General features: G+C 53.9%; 2 protein-coding genes across 4 annotated transcripts; both read right to left on the bottom strand.

Moving 5' to 3' along the window:
* Positions 1–182: 182 nt before the first annotated feature.
* On the bottom strand, positions 183–10863 carry ERN2 (endoplasmic reticulum to nucleus signaling 2). Of its 3 annotated transcripts, none has more exons than XM_065850698.2 (22): positions 10715–10863; positions 8484–8601; positions 8166–8199; positions 7521–7593; positions 7203–7275; positions 6941–7063; positions 6753–6854; positions 6267–6528; positions 6079–6157; positions 5840–5990; positions 5101–5222; positions 4727–4903; positions 4204–4456; positions 3859–3949; positions 3558–3747; positions 3075–3174; positions 2672–2871; positions 2386–2533; positions 2164–2291; positions 1825–1948; positions 1543–1610; positions 183–1474 (listed from the first exon to the last, which is right to left on the bottom strand). In XM_065850698.2, exons 1-22 carry the CDS (start codon positions 10805–10807, stop codon positions 1283–1285), a joined length of 2901 nt encoding a protein of 966 aa, XP_065706770.2. In that variant the 5' UTR covers positions 10808–10863; the 3' UTR covers positions 183–1282. The 3 variants fall into 3 exon arrangements, with proteins under 3 accessions (XP_065706770.2, XP_071671280.1, XP_071671279.1); XM_071815178.1 differs by having other exon boundaries at positions 1343–1474; positions 1543–1671; XM_071815179.1 differs by lacking the exons at positions 8166–8199; positions 8484–8601; positions 10715–10863 and adding an exon at positions 7800–8140 and having other exon boundaries at positions 184–1474.
* A 1003-nt stretch (positions 10864–11866) lies between these two features.
* On the bottom strand, positions 11867–22289 carry UBFD1 (ubiquitin family domain containing 1). The gene is made up of 7 exons (XM_065850765.2): positions 22165–22289; positions 21682–21942; positions 21403–21611; positions 20240–20305; positions 19932–20037; positions 17432–17514; positions 11867–16207 (listed from the first exon to the last, which is right to left on the bottom strand). Exons 1-7 carry the CDS (start codon positions 22190–22192, stop codon positions 16097–16099), a joined length of 864 nt encoding a protein of 287 aa, XP_065706837.1. The 5' UTR covers positions 22193–22289; the 3' UTR covers positions 11867–16096.
* Between the last annotated feature and the right edge of the window lie 145 nt (positions 22290–22434).

Below are 22434 nucleotides of genomic sequence, written 5' to 3'. Positions count from 1 at the left end.
GCTGTCTGGATGGCCCTGACCGAGCTCAGCCCTTCCCCTTCCTTTACTACATGAAAGATGCTCGAAAATGTGACTATATAAATAGCAAAACTGATCTACTGTAGTAGGCTTTGTCAGGAGCCCAGTTGGCTTTGCTGGCTTTTCTCCCCCGATTGCTCATTGCCAGCACCTTCTGCTGCTCTCAGGCCAGTTTATTTTTAAACAGGACATGTTTTTTAGTTTAGTTTTGTTATTTTTTTATAACATTTTGTACAAAATGCTCTAGGCCATACAGTATTCTGAAAATAAATGAAATACACACCCCTTGTTACCCATGTAACAAAACCCCACACCCCAGCACATAGAAGAATCAGACTATACAAAATTATTGCTGTTTGAAAGGAACCCATGCCCAGGGCTCCAGCTGCCCTTGTGTGTCTCCTGTGAAACTCAGGAACTCCTGGAACCAGGGCTGCCAGAACTCACAGCAACCCTGGGGCAGCAAAGGCTGCAGAAGTGGGAGCCCCAGGGAACTGCTTCTGGCCAGCACCTCTGCTATACAACCTGCTCTCATGGCTCTTGGGCATGGGGCTGACATGGGGGCTCTGGCACAATATTGGGCTGCTGGTGGCCAAAAGGAGGAAAACCTTTTTCTCAGCCCAGGTTAGATTAAACTGTTCATTGTGGGGATTGTGCTGGAGGCCCCATGCCTCCCCCAGGGCTGGGGGCACTGCTCATGCAGCAGCCCTAATGCAAACAGTGGGCAGCTGCTAAAAGCCCAACCTGCTGTGCCTCAGCCCTGGGCTGAGGGATCAGGTCCAGTGTCAGGCTGTGTCACAGCCATGTGCTGGCCACTTGTCCAAAGAACCACCTCCCCAGGTGTGTGGCACAGGATGAAGCTGCCAGGTCCCTAGTGACCACCCCGCAGGGACCAGCACCAGCCTGGCTGTGTCACTCTGCTGGTGCATCCCTGACACAACACGCATTTTTTTTTCTTTCTTCTCAAAGCACAACGTCTGCCACAGAGATTTTTCTTGCTCTCTGACACAAATGCTGCTGCGTCTGGCTGTGAGCATTTGCAAAAATGGGTGCCTAGAGAGTCCCTCTGGGCCAACAGCTGGTACCACCCTCCGCTCGCTGCTTCTGGCCTGTGCTGTTGTAACCCACGTTACAACTGTGTTACTCCACTCCAGGGAAGGGGGAGGATGACCAAGGGCCCTGGGGCTGGTCCCAGCTGCTGTGGGACAGGGCGGTGGGTATGGGCAGGGTGCAGCAGCCGGGCACCATCCTGCCATCTGTCCCCTCACTTGCCGCCACCGCCTGGGTCCTGGCCGTAGTAGGGCTGGAAGAGTCGCTCACGGGCACAGCCCCTCATGGCCCCGTGTGTGTGTAGCAGCAGCCGTGGGAAGCGGGAGGTGAAGTACTGCACGAAGCCATCGGGAACGGAGCCCAGGGCCGCCTGGACATCGGCCGGCAGCTCGTGGTAGTGATGCTTCTGCGAGAGAGAGCGTGAGGTGAGCAGGGGGCTGGTGTCAGGGGCACGAGGGGCCAGTGAGCACGTACCTTGTTCCTCATGGCCCGCAGGAGGTCACGCACAGAGCCCCCCTTGTAGGTGCGGAACTTCCTCAGGTCTGGGGAGAGTGGGAGAGATGCTGAGCGAGGAGGGACGTGGCCAGAGCGAGGTGCATGGGGCTGCCAGTGCGGGGCAGAGCACAGTGAGCATGGCAGCCTGCGGCAAACCAGGGCTCTGCCCTCCCAGGGAAAGGCTGACACGTTCACCCACCCTGATTTTTGGCCCCTGGGCACAAGTAGATGGGTCCTGCCCAGTAACAGGTCTGGTCTCACCTGTCTGCAGCGGGAGGGATATGTGCATCCTCCAATTGGTCCTCACCACCGCCCGCCCCCCCGCCTCCAGCGCCGACAGGATGGGTCCCGCAGCCGGTTCCTTCTCAATGCGGTCGCTGACGTCCTGTGTGGCCAAAGCGAGGATGGCGGTTACAGCACTGCCGCCCAGCACTGGGGAACAGAGCCAGGACCAAGGCGGGGACAGAGGGTTTGGCCCTGGCCCCAACCCAGGGACCCTCCATCCTGCCCAGAAGTAGCTAAAAATGAGCACATTGACCAAAACTCAGCTGTTCCCAGCACCTCTTTTTCAGCTCACACCTATGTTCAGTGCACGCTCACCTGAAAGAACTGCAGCTGCTTCTCCTGACTCCAGAAAAAGGGATGCACGAGGACGGCGGGGGCTGTGGGCCGGTGCTGGGGCTCAGGGCTGAGCATCGCCGCAATCAGCTCCCGTGCAATGACCTTGTCTGGCAGATGAAAAAACACTGGAGAAATAACCCCCTGAGAAGGGCTGGGAGCTGCGCCCCACGGCTCAGGGCTCCCCATGGGGACGGGTCTCACCATGAGCCTCCTCCTGCAGGCAGCTCAGCTGGTACCAGCCCGACAAGATGTTGGCCTGGCGCCGCAGGCTGTCCCCAAACGCGTGCTGCCCCCCGGACAGCACATAGTAGAAGATGCAACCGGCGGAGAAGATGTCCACAGCGGAGGTCTGCAAAACAGAGAGGGAGATGGGCCCTCGCAGCAAAGGGCAAGGAGGGTTTTACCTCCCGCAGTTTTCCATTCTTTTATTGAACACGAAGGGCTGATGTCCACGTGAGGTGGGGGGAGACATCTGCAGCTCACTGACCGGGTTCTCCTTCGGGGCCTCCTGCAGCAGCTCGGGCGCAATCCAGCCCTCCGTGCCCGGGATGCCGGAGCGGAGGCTGAAGCTCTGTCGTCCCCCTTGAAGCTTCTTGCAGAGACCAAAGTCAGAGATGACAGCTCGGATCTGGCCGTGGCGATTTGGGACAGAGATGAGGATGTTACAGGGCTTCAAGTCCCGATGCACTGGGAGAGAGAGCACAGTGTCACCTGCCACCGCAGCAGCAGGGCTGGCACTGCCACCAGCACAGGGCTCTGCCTGTGCCCTGCATGCTGCTGCCCCGACAGCCGCTGCACGAACCCCAAGGGATGCTGCCCGAACCCCACATCCTCAGCTGAGGATGGGACCAGGACTTTCCTGCCCGTGTATTGCCCTCCTGCCTTCTCACCGATGCTGAGTGAGTGGAGATGGGCCAGCCCGGCCATGGTCTGCTGCAGCACAGATACCGGGTCCAGGCCGCGACGATTGAAGCTGGGGCTTTCCACGTACTGGAACCACATAGAGGTAAACAGAGATGAACTGATGTGCCCCTGCTTTACTGGGGCGAAAAGCAAAGGCTTATCAGGAGACTTCTCACTGGGCTGAGAGTGCCCAGAAGGGAATGTGGAACTGCTCCTGCCATCACTGAGGCTCGGAGCTGCCTGCTCCGCCCTGAGAAGGGAAATCGGCTGGAAAACAAGGGCAGGGGCTCAACTGAGCCCAAAGAGGCTCAAATGTGGGAGCCGCTGGCTGCCAGCCCTGCCCCCGGGCATGCGCAGCACACTGCTCACAATAGCACAGGCAGAACCCAGGGGATCGACCTGCAAACACAGGGATGGGGACAACCCAGATCAGTCACCAGCCCCAGCAGCAGCCCCAGGACCGGGCTCACCTCCTGCAGTGTGGCAGAGCAGAGCTCGATGGCAATGTAGTGGAACTGCTTGTCCCTCTCGGTGCAGAAGTAGCGGACAACATGGGGATGCTCGTCTGACTCCCGCAGCAGCCGCACCTCACGGTCCACAAGATGGAAACACTCGGGCAGGAGGCGCTTCACAGCCACGTTCCGGCCATCGAACTGTCCCCTGCACAAGTGTCAATGAGGGTGTCCGTGCACAGCCCTGCCCAGCTGGAGCAGAGCCCAGCACAGGTCACCTGGGAGTGACACCCAGACTTGTCACAGCCACGGCACCCACCTGAAGACAAAGGTTCCTCCAGCTCCATGGCCCAGCACATCCTTGGGATTAAAAGAAATTTTTCCAACTACAATCATGTCTGGTTCTGCATCTGCAGAGGAAGAAGAAGCCTGTGAGCCTTAGTCCTGTACAAAGGACACCCTGTTCTTTAACCACCCAGTCCTTCCTTTGGTGCTGTTACTCTTGCAATCACTTTTGTGCCCATGGTTATCCAAGGGCAGCTCCTGCATCTCCTCCCACCCCAGCTGGCCTGCAGCCTCATCTGTGGGGCATCTGCTCCTGCTCTGAGTAACAACATCTGCAGACAGAGATCCCCACACCTCACCCATTCCCACCTGCACACACCTTCAGCAGCTGCCCGCACAGCGGGATCCATGCTGACCATTCCATTAGCCAAGTCCTCTGGGCAGGCCAAGGGGCTGGAGCTCTGCGAGCGCTGCACCGCGCTGCCCTGGCTCAGCTGCAGCTCTGCGGGCTCCCCAGGAACTCCCTCCCCAGGGCTCCGGCCTGGGAGCAGCATCTGCTGCTGCTGCTGCTGCAGGAGCTGGAGCTGCTTCTCCAACTGCCGCTGCTGCACCACCTGCTGCTGCTGAAGCTTCTGCAACAGAACCCATGGAGCACTCAGCCCCTGTGCCCGGGGAGGCTGGGGCAGCGTGAGGCTGGGAACAACGTGTCTGCCTGCACATCTGTTCCTGCATCTGGCAGCAAGCTGTGCAGCCCTTGGCTCCATCCCAGAGGGGGGTACGGGACACATGGGAGCTGTGCAGCTCGGTGCAGCCCCAGCGCCATGTGCACTGCAAGGCCAAGAACAAAGGGGTCCCTGGCCCTTGGGCAGCAGGTTTCTGCGCAGGCAGCAGCCAGCACTCACCCTGAGCAGCAGGGCCAGGACTGTTCCCCCTAGCAGGGCCGTGCCTACAGCGGCCAGCAGCAGGTCCACGGTGCCAGGTTCAGGGTACACCTCCAGCTGCTCCCCTGGTGTGGGCTCCGGTGGGGGCTGCACCTCCCTGCGCACAGCTGGCTCCTCTGGGCTGCTTGGGGCCAGGAACTGCAACACATGCCCGTGGCTGGTGACACCAGAGGGACAGACCGCTGGAAGCCCCCACTCCAGCCCGGCAGGCAGGACCCTCCTCCTCATGCCACCCCACGCTGGGGACCCACTGCCCAGCCCCTGAAGGGACCCAGTGCTGCCTGAGGTCCCCAGCACAGAAAGGGGACCAGGAGCTCCAACACTCCAACACCCACATCATCAAATGCAGTCCGGGCAGGAGGACCCCGGGGAATGATGGTTTCCGTTGTCTTCCTCAAGTTCTCGGGGAAGGCTCGCAGCATCGTCGTGTGGACCACAGGAGGCAGCTCGTGGTGTCCTGTGGTGGAGAACAGACATGACCGTCAGTGGTGCTCTGGTCACAACACCAGTCCCTCATTCCCACAGTGCTACTGTGCAAGTGCCAGGCAGGGTGCACCTGAACAGGGGGTGTCACTTCTGACAGGAGGCACAGGAACCACCACAGTGACAACCTGCCAGCTCCATCCCCTGCCCTCAGCATGTGGTGGGGTCTGACCCTGCTCCTCTGCACCCCCGCCGTGGCCCTGAGACACCACCCTGATTTCCAAACATGCCAGCAGCCATCACACCTGTGACAGCAATCACAGAGCAGGTTAACTAACCCAGCAGCTGCATGCAGGGCTCAGTGTGCAACAACACAGCCAGCTGCACAGGGAACTGTGTGCTGGCCTTCGAAATGTCCCTCCTAGGGGGGACAAGGGTGGGCTGCAACCAGCCCTGAGTCACTGCAGCCCCCGAGGGTGAGCCACGGACTCGGCCCCACTCACCCAACTGTTCAGAGCAGATTGGGCTGCCCTCCAAAACACTCTAGCAGCTGGGGCTGCCCCCCCAAAACAGACCGGCAGCTGGAGCTGCCCCCACCGGCCACCCTGACCATGAGGGCACAGGGGACACCCGTGTCCCCAGGGTCCACACCTATCAGCAGCCACTGGTTGTGAGGCGAGGTGATGCTGCCCTGGGGGTACTTGACGTCGGTGCTGGGTGTGATCTCGCACTCCCCCGACTCTCTCATGGTTACATCGTCCGTGGTGGGGCCGTCGATCCTGGCCAGCGTGATGCCCTGTGGCTGGGGTCCGGCAGCTCCTGGAGCACCGTGCAGACAGGACGTGTGCCCGCCACGGCACAGCCCCCACAGGGACAGCGGGGACACTCACCACCAGAGCCACGCTGCCATGGACCAGGGAGGTCAAGGCGTAGAAGCCGGCTGCGTGCTTCCCCACGTAGAGAGCTGGCCTGCAAGGCAGGGACACGCATGAGCCTTCCAACCCTGAGCCACGGCTCAGAGCGGCTGAGCACAAACAATGCAGCTGCCACTGGCTGCTGCAGCACTGGAGCCACGTACAACAGCTGAGTCTTGGTGGCGGTGAAGTCCCTCACAGCTTGGTAGCTCCAGCGGAGGAGGGGGATGTCCTGTGAGTGGAAGGTCAGGTAGCGCAGGGTCTCCATGGCCAGGTTGAGGTGGGGGACGCGGCGCAGGCTGTCCTGGTGCCACACGTAGATGCCGACCACGGGCGAGCCGTAGTTCTGCGCCCACAGCACCTCCCCGCTCTCCTTGTCCAATGTAACCACCAGCCCGTCCCCGCTCGAGGCGAAGTGAGCCATTTCTAGGCAGAGCCAGAGGGACGGGGCGCTGCAGCCGTGCTGGCCATGGGGATTCATCCCCCTCAGCGCTGCCACTGGCCGGGGGCTGTTCCAGGCTGCTCTACGCCCATGAGCTGCAGCCGGTGCAGCAGCTGCTTTCCCCAGCAATCAGCACAGCTGGAGCTGCCAGCCATGGCAACATCACCGCAGGGTCCCCATGCAGCCGGTGGCTTCCGTGGGCACTCACTGTAGGGGTAGGACTCCTCGCAGAACGGCGCTGAGTAGTCAGAGAAGGTGGCATTCCAGCGCAGCTCCCGTGACTTGGTGTCATACATGGTGATGACGTACTCTGGGGACAGGAGCAGGGCATGGGGTCATCGCCCAGCGCCCTGTTCCTGGGACTGGAGGGACCAACGGGGAGCAGGACTGGCTTACGGGTACGGCCGATGTAGAGGAGGGGGCTTGATGGGCACAGACCATCCCAGGCCTCTGTCGAGAGAGTGGTCTGCTTCTCTCCTGACCTGGGGTCCACGATGAACCAGGTGTCCTGCTTCTTCCCTGAGAACAAAAATACATTTTTCCATCAGCCTCTGCAGCTCTGCTGTCTGTCCCTGAGAGCCACCCACCAGGCTTCCTTCTGTCCCACCCCACGTCCCCATCCCCGCTCAGCCTCTCCCCTGCCCTGGGCTCAGCGTACCGGTGTAGAGCACACCGTCCGAGCTGCGGCACGGCGAGGACTGCACCAGCTCCGGGATGGTGAACGGGAGCTTCTGCAACACAGACGGCAGCGTGGGTGTGGGGCAGGACAGCCCCGGGACACCCCCTGCTCCTCCTCGCTCAGCCCCATTGCAGGACGGGCTGGGAAGGAAAGGGCCTGGCTGGGTTTGCTCCACACTGCTTTGCTGACACCTTCCCAGGACCGCAGACAAGCTGGAGCAACCAAAGGCTCTGGGCTCGCCCCAGCCCCAGCCCAGTGAGCCCTGGGGTGCAGGGGGATGCTCACAGCCCCACTGACCATCAAGCCTTCTTTGTTCTTTCCTCCCAGGATATAGAGGCTCCCGTCGTTGGGGTCTGGCAGGAACGCTGGCCTGGAAAGGAGAGAGGAGGGTGAAACGTGAGCTGCCCCGGGCACATGCCAAGGGCTGCAGAGGAGCTGCACTGCAGAAACCCCTTCAACAGTTTGCTCCAGGGTGATTCACCACAGGGCTTAATGTCTCCTGGAAACCTCCAGCCCTGGATCTGGGAGAAGACGATCCCCCTGGGTCAGCACTGTAACTCCATCTGCCGCTCTCACCCCATGGCCGTGCTGGCCAGTGCCCTTCCATCCCAGGAAGCTCTGCTCTCCTGCCTTCCCCTGTGCTTCCAGGGGGATTTCCTCTATTTTCCCTATTCTTCTGCATGTGCTGGTGCTGAGAGCTTCCCATCTGCATGCAGAAAGGCTGCAGTTCAGCAGTAGCGAGCAGCTATTCCTCATCCTCACGCAGGAAGTGTCAGCACAGATGGCAGGTTTAAGGCAAAGCCACAGCTTGGGCTGGGGGTTCACGTCTCCCCCTCTGCTGTGAATCTGCTGGTGTGTCAGGGCAGTCGGCACTGCCAAGAGCCTCCTGCGCAGCCACAACTGCCAGCCTGGCAAGGGCACTCCACCGAAGGGGACACTCACTCTGACACATAAACCGGCACTTGCAGAATGGGATCTGAAACAGAGAACGAAAGGTAGACGTCAGCGGCCGCTCCCCGCGAGCAGGACAGCGTGGCAGTGTTTACCCAGCGCTGCCATGTGCAGCCCGCAGCGTATTTGCATTTCAGACCCAGATCGGGCACTGTCGGCAGTGAGGTCTGGCCCCCCCAGCTGCTCCACAGCCTCCCTGGGGCTGGAGGCCCCACTGGCCCAGAGCAGGACCAGTAGGAGTACAGCTGGGGGTGCATCCCCAAGCCCAGGGGCCAAGCTGCGAGCCAGCAGCCCCAGGGCACAACTCACCATCCTTCAGGGTCCACTTGATGTCCCCTGTGCTCTTGCTCACTGCGTGCAGGTGTCCATCCAGAGTGGATACGAAGAGCAGGGTTTCTGGGACAGTCACAGCACCGGCTTTGAGGCACTGCGGACAGAAACACTGTCCTTAGAGAGAAGGGCCAGACTGGGGGATGAGCCCCCAGTGCTGTTTGATGTGCTCCGCAGCCCCTGCACCGAGCAGCCTCTCATACTGCGCACACTATGGGGCAGACCCCAAAAGTCCCTTCTGGTCCCCAGTGAGGCACAACGGGGAGGCAGAGTAATTCATTTCCTTGCACCAGTGTATTACATTTGCTTTTTCCTCCAGCTCCACCTGCACAGGCCACCCACAGAACTGCACCTGCTGACGGCTGTTCGGAGGTGCTGTGTTTTATAAATCTGTAGCAAGAAGCCCCAGCACTGAGGTTGCAGAGCTCGTGGTGAGTGGCATCACCAGCAGCGTGTGGCACCCATGGTCCCAGCTCCTGCAGCACTGGTCCTGTGCCACCAGTGCAGTCCAAACGCTGTTACCAGCCACAACTCCCAGGTGCCTTTCTAAACATGACACAAACAGCCCAGCCACCAGCTCCTTCCAGAAACAAACGAGTTGGGTGACTTTTCATGCCAGAAATGCAATTAATGGTCACCCTGGCCTTCAAAGCTATGGATTTCGGCTGCCCTGACACTGAGGGAGTAATTGCAAGCTGATGCTGGGAAGAGAAGCTGCTGCTTCCGTGTGCAGTGTCTGCACAGCGAGCACCAGCTCAGCCAGCAGCACACACACCAGCCTCACCCCATCAGCAAACAGGGACCAGCAAACAGCACGGGGACCCAAAGGGGGAGGCCAGGTAGGTCTGGCTGGGCCACCTCAGTGCTGGAGAGCCAGCACAACACCGGGCTTGCTGTTGTGCCCAGACTGTGCCCACACCTGAGCACGGGCCTGTCTGCAGAGCGGAACCCAATGTGGTGACAGACCAGCCATGGTGTGGTTGGGGCCAGGGAACATGTTCTCCCTTGAGTCAATGGAATTCCTCCAGCTCCCACAGCCCAGCAGCAGCCCCGATGGGTGCCAGGTCTCCTGTTTTCCAGCTGTACCTCCTGCCAGGAGCATGCACCAGCTCCCTCCCAACACACCTCACACTGCTTCAAACCCTATTCTTTTGTTTGCCCTTCTTGCTTAATTTTTATGTGAGGTCAGAGCAAGTTTTCCTGTTCTGGCTTTGCCCAGAGGACGCGGTAGAGCAGGTGGCGAGGGCGGCTGCTCCCGTCACCAGTCACCGCTCCCCAGCAGTGTGTGGCCACGCAGGCTGGCTCGCTGCTGCTGCGATGAGCCTGGCTAGCAGACACAGAGCTCTTGTGGTGTGGCCACCTGCATCAGGGAAACAGAACTGAGATCACTGAGCCCTCCAGTTGTCAGAGTCACAGCGGTTCTGCTTTTCCCTCCCCCGGATGCTTTGCAGTTTCTTCCATCTCTTCTGCAACTACTGTTTTGTTGGTGACAGAGCACTTGAACAAAGGCCTGGCTGCCCAGCCTGCTCCCCACACACCATGGGCAGAACTGGGAGCACTGGGTGCCTGGGAGCTGCCACTCTCCCCTGTGCTCCCAGTCTAGGAGCGCAGCTGCTGCTCCCCAGGGATGTCCACAGGCCCCGGGTTCCCCAAGGCTCCCACACGGTGGACAGAGCTCCACCACGGGCTCGGGGCACGTTGGGTCCCCCGGTGACAGAGGGGGACAGGTAGAAACCCCGTGGCAGCACCCGGAGCAGCGCTGCTGAGCTCTGCCCGAAGGCGGCACGGTGCTCTCTGCTCGGAACGGCACCGACAGCTGCCCCCGACCCCATCGGGCAGCACCTGCCGGGCAGGAGGGGCCGAGGGCTCCTGGGGAAGGGATTGCTGCTCTCAGCGCGGCCGGGCTGGGGACGCTTTCCTGGGCAGAGGGAACAGTCCCCGCCCTGGGCGCTGCTGCGACCCCTCCGCCGGGGCGAGAGGCGCCGGCTGCCATCCCGCACCTGCCGACACTGAAACGTGCGGCCCCGGGACCGGCCCCCACCCTCCGCACAGCCCCCGCCGCTGGACACCGGCGCCGGCCACCCCTCGCTGCCGGCGCGGGGCTCCAGCGCTCCCGGGCCGGTTTCGCCGGGCGCTCCCCTGGACCCGCGTCCACGGGCTAGGGCTGCGCCTGCCGCCCCCCGTTCCCCCCGGGCTATGCGCGGCCGTACCTGCACCGGGAGCCGGAGCAACAGCAGCGGGAGCAGCAGCAGCGGGAGCCCCCGGAGCAGCCCCGGGCACAGCGGTGCGGCGGGGCCGCCCATGTCCCGGACATGCCGGGGCCGCGTCGCTGGGGCCGGGCCGCGATTATCGCCGTGAGTCAGCGGGGCCGGGGCGGGTCCAGGATGCGGCTTCCTGCCCCCCCGGCCCGGCCCGGCCCGGCCCCCCCCGCCGCCCCCTCGGTGCCCCGGTCCCTCACGTTTCGCATTCCCCGACTCCCGCGGGCACCGGCCCCAGCGCAGCGGCTTTAACACCGATCTGCGGAAAATCCCTCTCGCTGGTAACGCGGGACGGAGCGGAACCGGCCCCCCAGGCCAGCGGCACCGGCTGCAGGAGCAGCACCGGCCGGGTCGAGCCGGCCCCTCCGCGGCCCCGGACACACCGAGCCCGTCGCTCACCTCCAGATTCGCCCCGGAGAAGCGCAGGGCAGAGCTGCTCACACAGGAGCAATTCCCAACAAGACAGACCGGGGGTGAAAGGATCTAGCTCCCCCACTCATGAATTACACCCATGCCCCTGCAGGTTGGGCACACCTGGACATTAAACTGCACAAGAACTTGCCCATTTGTGCACATTAGGTGGACTAGAGATCACATTTTCTTAACTTTATTTCAGTGATAACACTATTGAACTATTGTAGCCCATTTTTTTTTAAATGCCACCCAAGGAAACTCTCTAAAGCCGGAAACAAACACAAGCAGCATCTGTCCGGCATTGAAAAGCCGAGTTCGCTAAGCACCTGTTCCTGTGGGCTGTTCCAGCACCAAGCTGCCTCCACGTACAAATTACAGTGAGCATGCTCAGCACAAGGACATCTACAGTTATGAACAAGATTAAGTCCTGGGTTTGGAGCAGGAACTAAAAAATTGTCCTGTAATTCACAGCCTTTTTTATGAAGTGACATATGGCAGCAGGACAGCCAACCCCTCACCCTGGGAAGAAGGCACAGACGGCAGCAGCTGTGATGAGCGCAGGTTCCCATGGATTCCTCCTGCATCCACCTTCCTGCCAAGAAACAAACTACAAACCGTTTGCTAACAGTTGTTCATGCGGTCGGAAGTAGATTTGTGCGTACAGAATGATGAAACACTCAAATGCAGAAATACTTAATTATCAAACTTTAATTCATAAGACTAATTTTACAGAATAAATCAATAAGATAACCAGTCAAGGTTACACTTAAAAAAATCCAGCAGTGCAAATCTAAGACTAAATATGTCATCTCCCCCTCCCCTGGAATAGGCAATAGATTATTTAAAAATACCATAATACATGGTACTTACATATTCCATTTAAAATAAATCTGCAGTGGACACACACACCTAAGACTTGTTGGTTTTTTGTTTTTTTGTTTTTTTGTTTTTTTTTTTTTTTTAATATATAAAACCAAAGAATTAATTGCTTAGAATACAGATAAGACATAGTGAACTGCCATGAGCCACAGAAAGCGAATCCTTGGCTAGAAGGTAACACAGCCATATTTTCATACAAGACTTGCGACAGCTCTCCTGGTCCCCATCCTCCCTTCCCCAGTGACAAGGACATCAATGAGCAAAACAAGGTGCTAACAACCCAATCCTAACGGCGCAGATGGCTGGAGTACAGAACTGAAAACAGAAACAGCTGTGTTGGAAAAATCAAGTTCTGGAGGAATAAAAAGTAAACAGAGGAAGGACAGTCTGGAACCAAACCTTGCAGCGGGCACGGGGAACAGGTGCTGCGCCCGCACCCGGCAGGGGAACCGCAGGGGAACTGCTTCTCTGGCCCTTGACGTGTGAGGGAGCAGATAGAACTGCGTACGTCCAGCGTTCAGCACGTTGTCTCCACGTGTTACCAGTTATGATGTATTGCATGTTAACAGTTCCTTATCTAGTTCTTTGTATCCAGGTCACTTTTTCTCTTTCATCATTATAACATCCTTATTTTAGTTACACATTTCTCATCAGCGTCGTGAGCGGAAATTAATTATTTACTTTAATCTTAAACCTCATACAAAAAGCTTGTGGGTAATACAAGATTTCCATGCAAGATTCCATCTCTGTTCAAACCCACACGAGGTTTAGTGATGTACTTTACATTCCCAATGCAACACTAACCCCGGAACCGGTCGTGCTTGGGATGCACAGAGCAAAGGAAGGAACATTCAACTCGGGACAAGGGGAGGTGAAGAAACCCGGGGTGCCGGGCATGAGGAAGGACAAGGGACAGCCCAGGGGGATGCCAGGGGAGCAGGGTGCAGAGCTGCGCGGGGAGACGCTGCCTGGGCAGCACGAGCAGCAGCCCTGCAGTGGGGGAAACGCGGCATTGTGCCAGGGAAATACGGTGCTGTGCTGGGGAAACCCAAGTTCACGTTACAGGCACTTCAGTCCCTTGGTTAGTAAAGCCAGCAAAGCGCTCAGCACAACTTCACAGCCCAGAACGTTCACAGGGAATCACACGGATATACAACAGGGATCGATCTCCATTGACAGGACATCATCGAACTGTCATTTAACTGAACGTGGGGGAATCGCCAGATAGAACCGTAAACTTCCTACAGCAGATGACACGCTGGATCCCAAAGCAATCTTTATCAGCCTACTTAAAATATTGATTATATTTGCACTTTACTCACAACGCTTATGTCTTACTGTGGACTAACTGCCAAATTCCTCCACAGGGCTGCTTGTTGTGCTGAGTTTGCCCTGGAGATGGTCTCAGGTATCAGAGAGTAAAATCCCAAGTGAGGAGAGAGGCTGGAAACGGCTCCCGGTTAGGCAAGCTGTGACACTACCCAGGTAAAGAGATGGGGTTTTCTTAGATGCTAAAGATCATTAGTTAATGTCAGTAATTGCTTTGGGAAAACTGGTCTGCACCAGAAGATACAAAGCTCCACAACATTCCAAAAGAGAAAGGATCTTAAAAGTGGTGCTGCCAAGTTCAGTTGGAATATTCATTTCAAAGAACTCCCAAGAAATCTCCTACATTAAGCCAACAAACACCAATTAAAACATTTTATGTATTACTTCCCTGTACTTTAATTCAGACTTTGCACTTAGAACGAAAAAGTGAAACAATATAATTTTTCAAATCAAATGCAACTTGAAAAGAAGCACCTAAATAGTATCGCATCTTCTTACAGTATTTTCTTCTCCATGTTTAAAACTGCTTTGTAAACCCCAGTTTTTATATTCAGTTTCTTTTGAGATGAGGTTTTGTACCTGGCTGCAGTGACCATGCCCATGGGAAGGACAGACCCTGCTGGCCCCTCCGCCTGGTCTCTCACTGGCACTGTGAGGACAGAAGGGAACAGGAAAGGAAAGCGGAACACAGACAGACAGACAGACAGGTCAAAGCATGTCAAGTAGTGAGTGGAAGCTGGTAATCACAGAACCAACAAGACAGGAAGTTAAAGGTGACCCCAAGTGACAGGAAAGGCCAACATCACCTGTTTTCTTTATCCTGTGGCGTGTATTCTCCACCAGGTACTGAATCCTAAGTTTAAGCCTTAACACTGGGATTGGCAATTCGAAATGGGATAGCTGCATTTAATTTGTAATTTTACCTCCAACTAACTGACACCAGCTCCAGTCCCTGCAGCTCCTGTCCCCCCGCATTATCTCAAACACACTGCTGGTGGCTTGGACACAGAAAGGAAAGGTCTCAAGCTACAAGAGTAACAAGCACAGCACTAGTTTACATGTAGGATATGAAACACCTTTAAATTTGGATTGCGTGAATGTTCTAACTGAAAACCAGAAGTTGCTTATGTTGCTATCAAGAGTCTACAGGTAAATACGTAATATTAACACGTACCATAAAGTGAATGCTTTGCCCAGTCTCCCAAATAAACGCTCATTTGGAAATTTGCACCTGCCGAGATTCAACTCTATCAAGGAGAGTGAGAAATGGCCACAGAATCCATTAAGATCAGCTGTCCCTACAAGGCTGGTTCTCCTTGAGTTTCACAGACTGTTGAGCTACTTGCATTGCACAAAGTCAGGCCTACAGTGTTAAAAACAGAACAGCGATCTGTTAGGCGCAGGTTTAACACCAAGCAAGACTGATTCAGTCTGACTGCATGATACAATCTGTTCAGAGCGTGCACCTGTTCAGGACTGCAAGGTCCGTTCAGAAAACCTGAGAGAAATGGCACATGAATGGCTGAGATGACACTCAGAGTGTCACAGACTGATGGCGAGGAGCATGCGTCAGACAGGACGGGATCCAAGAAATTCCTGTAAACTTGAGCAAGAGGAAAAGCTGAAAGGTGATTTAAATTTCAAAAGATCGGTTGCTGGACAGATATTCTAAATTGGGTAAGATTCACTGAATAAGACTGTTATGAATTTTCAAATCCAGGTCACACAAGACTACTGCAGTTATTCAGGATCCAAAACGGCACCTGAGCTTCTCTCTCCCCCACTCCCCACCCCAGACGAGGCGGGAGGCCTCTGGTTCCCGCGTTGTGCAGGACCCTCGCGGGGAAGCAGCATCGCAGTACGGTGACTGCAGCAGTGTGACCAGGAACACGCTCCCGAGCCCGCGGGACAGGGGGCAGAGGCAGCGGGAGCAGAGGGAGGGACAGGGCGGGTGGCATGGATGGGGACAGCAAGCAGCACTGGGTCATTGCGGTCACAGAACAGCCACAGTGGTTTTCACCTGCTCCAAGCATGCTACACCCAGCACCCACCCCCAGCTTCCAGTACTGAAAACAAGGGCAGGGGGGAGAGAGAAAAAAACAAGAAGGAAAAAAAGAGAGAAGCAGGGCGTCTTTGGGTTAAAAAAAAAAAAAAACAACAAACAAATTAGTTATGCTACCAAAGAGTCGAACCTGAAATAAAAGGGCCAGCAGAATATGGCTTACTAAACATTGATTTTGCATACTGTTTATTTTTAAAAAACTGTTTCTGAAATTCTCAGTCACAACCAAGTAACTAAATTAAGTCTAATGCTTGTAACTGAAAGATTATGAAAATATTTGTTTTTGTTCAAACCATGTAAAAAATCCTCAATAATACATTGTAATATTTTCTTTTTAAAACTAAATTGGAAGATCAACTCTCAGCAGATTTAAGTGTATTACACACAATATTTTGTGAATTAAGATTTATTGATTTCCATTGTATTTGCTTTAAATATGGTTGAAGCTGACTGCAGAAAAGGGATGGTGAAACTTTTAAGTTAAAAGTAAACTAATGGTGAAAGAACATCACCTCTGGCTTCCATCAATGCCTCGTTTCTCATATTTTATTAACAAGTTCCAGGACTATCACATCCAGGGACGGTGGAGGCCTCTCCCAGCAGTGTCCTTAGCTTTGTGTCATTTTCCTGTGCCAGAGGTGAGCGTGCTTTCAAAAATACTGCCACTTGCCCAGCACCGTGTCTTTGATTGCATCAACATATTGAGTTGGTACCCAATAGACCCAGTAGTAAGATGCTTCTGTTGGGCCCAGCTGAAACGCCTGCAAAGTTAAAAATGACAACATTTACCATCGGGAAACACAACAGCTGATACCAGTGGACAGATACAGCTCATCCCTAAAAACATCAAACCAGTCTCTTATTCCTACTGCTGCCTTCCAGCACTTGGTGCACACAGCATGTATTGGGTAAACACTTAAAAACCCATTCCCCAGAGAAACAAGAACTGCAAAGTGCCAGTTCAGATGATGAGCTCTTTCCTTCCATGATATCACAGCAGCAACGAAAGCTCTTGGCCATTTGAAGAACATGAGGAAACTATTCTGGAAGACAGAATCTGAAGTGTAACTTGAAAGAAATGACCACAATGCCAAACAGGAACTAAGACAATGACCATGTTGTCATGATCATAGCATTTCACAGAGTTTTATATTTAGGCATAAGGTCCTGTTCCCAACTGCTGTCAGCACAAACAGGAGAGGAGGAACAGGGCATGCAGTAACCTCTGCCCTTGCCTTAGGGTAAGAGTTTATTGTAGCGTATTCTGCAGAGGACATTTTCTTACATGGGTGATCAAAAATCAAGTATTTGTACTAAGACTGGATCAGCACCCTTCTGCAGACATGAATTTTAAAGTGTAACATTTCTCCTTTCTTCCCCTAAAGAAGGAAACAGACTTTTATAAGGAACTTACTTCAACGTTCAAAGTTAGTTATTGTACCTTGCAAAGTGAGACCTCCAAAAACCCCATAGATTAACAGAAACAGCCAATAATTCAGTAGAATTAGCACAGCTCTCTTCTTAAATGTGTAACTTTTCTACACCAGTTTTTCATAGAATTACACATGGAAAAAAATGTTACAGCATCAAATCACTGTTTTATTTTAACCTCCAGCAAGGCCTCTTGTTTATATAAACAGAAACTAGAAATTACACTAGATACAGGAAAATATTACTAACATTATAAAATCATGAGCTGTATTTTATTTTTACTGTTTTAACAGTCACAAGACAGAAGATACGAAATAATGCTTAAGCACTTAATGTTGGTGTGAAATCACCCCAGGTTTCTATAATGCAAAGAGCAGATATTCAAAATGCCACCCAAACACATGCCCGGTGACACAGCCCACGGCCGCACTCCCACCCCACAGCACACAAGCTGGTGCTGCTCCCACCTCCACCTGCTCCCCTTCCAAAGCCTCACTCTGGGTATTTGCACGAAAGAATTACACAGGATATTATGAAAGTAGAGATTTACTCACCATCATGTGATAATCCTCATGTCCTTCAATAGGTTCACTCACCACATTTTTAATGGACCCCATGGGTAACTTTTCTGTTCTCTCTACATTAAAATTGATCAAAGGATTATTTCTGAGGGATGAGGAAGCAGCATTTCAGATTCATTTCAAACACCACCTCATGGCTTCCAGCAGCTCCTCATGTCCGCAGGCTCCTCTCTGGGTGACGCTGGGCACCCGCAGCCAAGGAGGCATTTCCCACATCCCACAGCCGAGCTTTCCAAGGAATCCACAACTGGATCACACAGTTCCTCGCATTTTACATCTCTGCATCACATTAAGTATGACAATGTGCCCAATTCAGACCTAAAGTGAGCGGGTGAGGGGAAAACCCTGCCTTTATTTAGCGTTTCCCACAGCAACTCCACTCAGATGGTGGGATTACTCACCATAGTGAAACTTGGTCCAAGTGTAAGATTATTTGGGACTGAGTTCCAAGGATTAAACTAAGCTCTATGGAAATGACAAGACTTAAAAAGCTGAATAAAGACAGGACACTAACGCTTTGAAAGCTTAGTCCTGGTCTTACCCTGAGGCAGCGTTCAGCTGTTACTGTAAAAGCACAGGGAAATGTTGATGAGCAAACAGGGAAAGAAATGAGAGAAACTGAAAAGAAAGATGAGCACAGTGACATGCCAGAGTAATGTCAGCATGCCAGAGGCAACCAGCATGAATAACAAAGTATGAGGTTCCTGGCAGATGTTTCTGTCTCAATTCTGTCCTCAGTTCTTTCTGAAAACTTAACTCCAAGATTCTTCCTTTTGGTTCCAGCTTTCAGTGCCAGGTTAAAACTATCTTCTTGGACATAGGACAGAGAAAACCATAAACACTTTACAAAGCAGAAACTGAACCACGAATTTCTCAGATATACCTAACTAATTTGTGTGATCCAGAAAAAAAAGCACACAGGGAGAAAAACATGGCAATGTAAAGACAAACATGCCCTACCTCAGCTGACTCCGAAACAGCCCACTCAGACTCCAACATTCATTTGTTTAGTAAAATCTTACTTTGCACTACTTTAGCATCCCGCAAATCAACTACTCTTCAGGAGATCTCAGCAACAGACAAATCCATATTATCAACGTCGCTATGAAAACGACACCGAGCAAGTGAGAAACATCCACCTACACCAAACCTCGGAGCACAAAAACATACAAACTGACTAACCAAGCACAAGGGGTTCGGGGGGAGAAGCAGATTCAACTCTCCAGGACTAGCAAGTGAAAAACTGAATTAAAACACAGTTGGTTTTATTCCAGCCCCTACGTGGTGGCACCTGCCATGAGTTTCTCAGAGCAGGAAGGAGTTTTCCTCAACCACCGCCAGCAATCACGACTGTTCCCCAGGGAAGGGAGCTGCTGCTCATTTGGAGAAGCAGGGAAACAGGTTACATGAAAAACAGCTGACTACAAGAAGAATCAAATTTCACAGTTTAAACACTACTCTAGAACACTTCAGAAATACCAAACTTGAAACTCATCTAGAAGATGAAGGAAGAGGTTAATTACCTAAATACTAATCATGTATTTAGAACACATTACCAGTAACAAAGAGATCTGGCTGCCCAACCTATAGAAGAAAAAGAACAATGTCCTGTTGCATCACTGCGCCCAAGAGAAAAATCACGGCAACTGGTATCGATTAAGATTTTAAAGCCAGAAAAACATTCCCAGTCAAGTCTGTCCTACAAAGGAAAGGTCAAAAACTTCTGAGATTTCTGCTTCCTTTGGCAGTAACGCAGCAGCTGGAGGTGCCATCCCAAGCTAATATTAGGATTCAACAACGTGACTGTCCCAGACAGTGACCAAGTGCTGTTGCTGCTCTTGCTCATCACTACAACACTGTCCTGGTCACCACAGAGGAGCTGGGCGGCCCTGGGGGGTATCAGGGACACGTTATCAGCACCGGCAGCTCCTCCTGGCACCGCTCAAGTCGTAAACTGATTCCTCTGCACAGCAACACACACCAGAGTTCCTGCAGCTGCACATCGCTGAAACAAGACACCCAACTAATTTTGGTTGGAAGGACAGACAACGACAGAGATGCCAGAAATTCGAGTTTGAATCCCAGTCTTAAGATTCCCTTTCGGTTCTTAGCCAAGTCATTGAGCCTCTGTGCGATGTTGGCCCCAAACCAATGTTTATGAAAGTGCTTTTGAGATATGCCAGAAATGCCAAATATTATAATTTACATTTGTGGCTATGAATAGCAGATTGGAACATTGTTTTACTGGCACAACTGAACTCAAGTTTTTCAAGAAAAGAAGTAAAATATCATGTAATATTCAACGATCTGGGAGAACAGCATTTAAGAAGAGGAAGCAAAATTTAGTTGTGAAGTATCACAATACCAACATTATTCCCTAAACACCATTTAGACACACCAGAAGCTATTTCTAGGTCACACAACTCTCAGCCCAATTATCAATTACTCATCTCAGAATCTGGGAGCTGCTCACCTTTTGTTCCAATCCATAGCTGGTCTTGCTCAAGTTTAAAGGTCAATCTGACTTTCCCCCCTGACTTGTTGTACATGCCCGATAATGGCACTGTTGGCAGCCGCTCCTACAAAGAGGCAACACAGTAAGTGACGGTGAGGGACTTGGACAGGAAAAGCTATGTTCTCTTAACTTTTTAAGCATACGGATGATCCATCTTTCCAGTTTTCTGCTAAGGTAGCACAGAACAATTGAACCAGCAAAGAAAGGTCTCAAACCACACAAAAGTCTCTCTATTCTGATTACGTCTCGAGTACTTATGTACTTACCTGAACACCTTTAACAGAAGGCATCACATCATCAGGTTTTCCTTTATCCAATACTTTTCTGTGTTGCTACAATATAAAAACAGAAATTAGAATTTATGGAAACACAAGAGAACTCTTCAATTTACTTCCAGCTGCACCCTTGACTGTATCCTGACAGCACCAAGAGACAGTTAAGGACTATTCATGGTCATTTATCACACACGAAACGGTTAATTTTCCAAGTTAACTGAGCACTTTCTATGGCAGTCTGAAGAAATAATAGAAATGAATAAACTCTCAATATAATGCAAAGGTTAACATCCCTTCCAGAATATACATATACATAGCACATGTATCAAAAATTTAAAAAATCCTGAGTCCTACTTTACTACCGTGCATGCTGAATCACACAGCTGGCATCTGGCAAGACAGATTTAAAGTTAAGTGAATGGCAGAACACCCTCCACATCTGACAGCGCAACGTGTGGCAAGGTTGCCACAGATCAGAGCAGCGGTAAATACAAAACCACATTCATGGCTTGTTCATGACCAAGTACCTTTAAACAGTGATGGAACTCACAGTGAACTACGCTAAATTCCAGAAAAACAAAAGCATGTTTCACAAAGTTCAACGACGCACTATTTAATTTTTAATCAAGTTTACTTTGAGGAAGGTATGGGGCTGGTATACCTGGAGCTGAAAATCCTTCCTCAGCCCCACACCATGGCAGCACCACCACCAGCCAAGCTGCGCTGTGCTCTGCTCCATGCTCGAGGAACATTCAACGCCATGTTCCCTTCAGGACTGGGGCGGCTGGAGGAGCTGCTCTTACGGGTCATTTCAATGGCAGCTTTTGGAAATCAAATTATTTTATGCCAATAAAAATTAATTATTTTTGATAGAAATAATCTAGACTGTGTTTGAGCTAACAACCATTAAATATCTCGATTATTTACCCCTGTCTGAAATGGCAGGCTGTACCCAGCACCAGTGCTGCTGTGCAGAGCCCCAGGCTCTGCTACACTCAACGTCTCTCTGCTGCCGGAACTCTGCACAGGACCCTTCTATCGCTCAGCTGCAAGAAAATAAACCCCACCTGCTCCGAGGAGGAACAGGACCCAAAGGTGACTGCAGAGTAATACAAGAGAACCACGTAAATAACCGTGTTTGAGTCATCAATAACCTTTTGTCTGCAGAGTGGCTCCTTCTTATTTTCTTCAGCTTTGACCTCCTGTTGAGCAGCTTCTTTCGGTGTATTTACTGCTAAAACGTCATTGATGGTAGAGCCGACGACCATGATTTTGGCTCCGTTTGTCACCTTGATCTCCCGCAGGGTTTTCTCCTCGGGCAGCAGCCCCTTGAACATCACCTTCTGCATGGCGGGCGGGAGCCCTGCGGGGGAACACGCGTTAGGGCCGCGGGCAGTGGGGCAGCAGGCAGGGCCGGGTGGGGGCCCACACACCTGTGAGCGAGTGGATCTTCTGCTTCAGCTCGGCCCCCGTGCTGTCCAGGCAGAACTTCACGTCGTACTTGGTCTTGTTCCAGATGACCCGCAGCTCCACCAGCTCCCGCCCGCCCGCCGCGTCCCCGCCGTTGCTGACAGACGCGTCCGGGGGCTCCGGCCGCTCCTCGCTCTCCGGAGGCCGCCCCGCCGCCGGCGAGCCGCCCTCTCCCCCGCAACCCCGTGACAGCTCCTCCGGCTCCATGCCCGGCTCCGCGGCACCTGAGGGAGCGGACAGGAAGAGCGCGGCCGGCGGGAGGGAAGGAGCGAGTGAGGAAGGGAGCGCGGCTGCCCCGGCCCGGCCCGGCCCCACTCCGGCCCCGCGGCCCTGCCGCGCCGCCCCCCGCCCACAGCCGCCTCCCCGCGCCGCCGCCTCCCCGCCCCGCCCCACCCCGCGGGGCTGCTTCGCCGCCCGGCCCCGCCGCCGGCACCGCGGGCTCCTACCATCGGCGGCGGAGGCGGCAGCGGCCATGATGATTGTGTACAATCCGCCGCGGGGCGCGCCGGGAAACGCCCGCCGCCGCCTGCTGGGCCGCGCCGGCTCCCGTAGCCCGGCCCCCTCTGCCCCTCCCAACGTGGTGGGCGGTGCGGGCGGTGCGGGCGGTGCGGGCGCCGCGAGCAGGGGCGAGCAGGGGCGAGCAGGTGTGGGCAGGGACTCCCCTCGGCCCCTCCCGCCGCCGGGGCTCTGCCCGGTGAGGCCTGCGCTGCCGGTAC

This window comes from Patagioenas fasciata, chromosome 15, assembly GCF_037038585.1.
Source record: "Patagioenas fasciata isolate bPatFas1 chromosome 15, bPatFas1.hap1, whole genome shotgun sequence".
NCBI classification, from domain to species: Eukaryota; Metazoa; Chordata; class Aves; order Columbiformes; family Columbidae; genus Patagioenas; species Patagioenas fasciata.
This window is presented reverse-complemented; position numbering and strand designations above follow the sequence as displayed.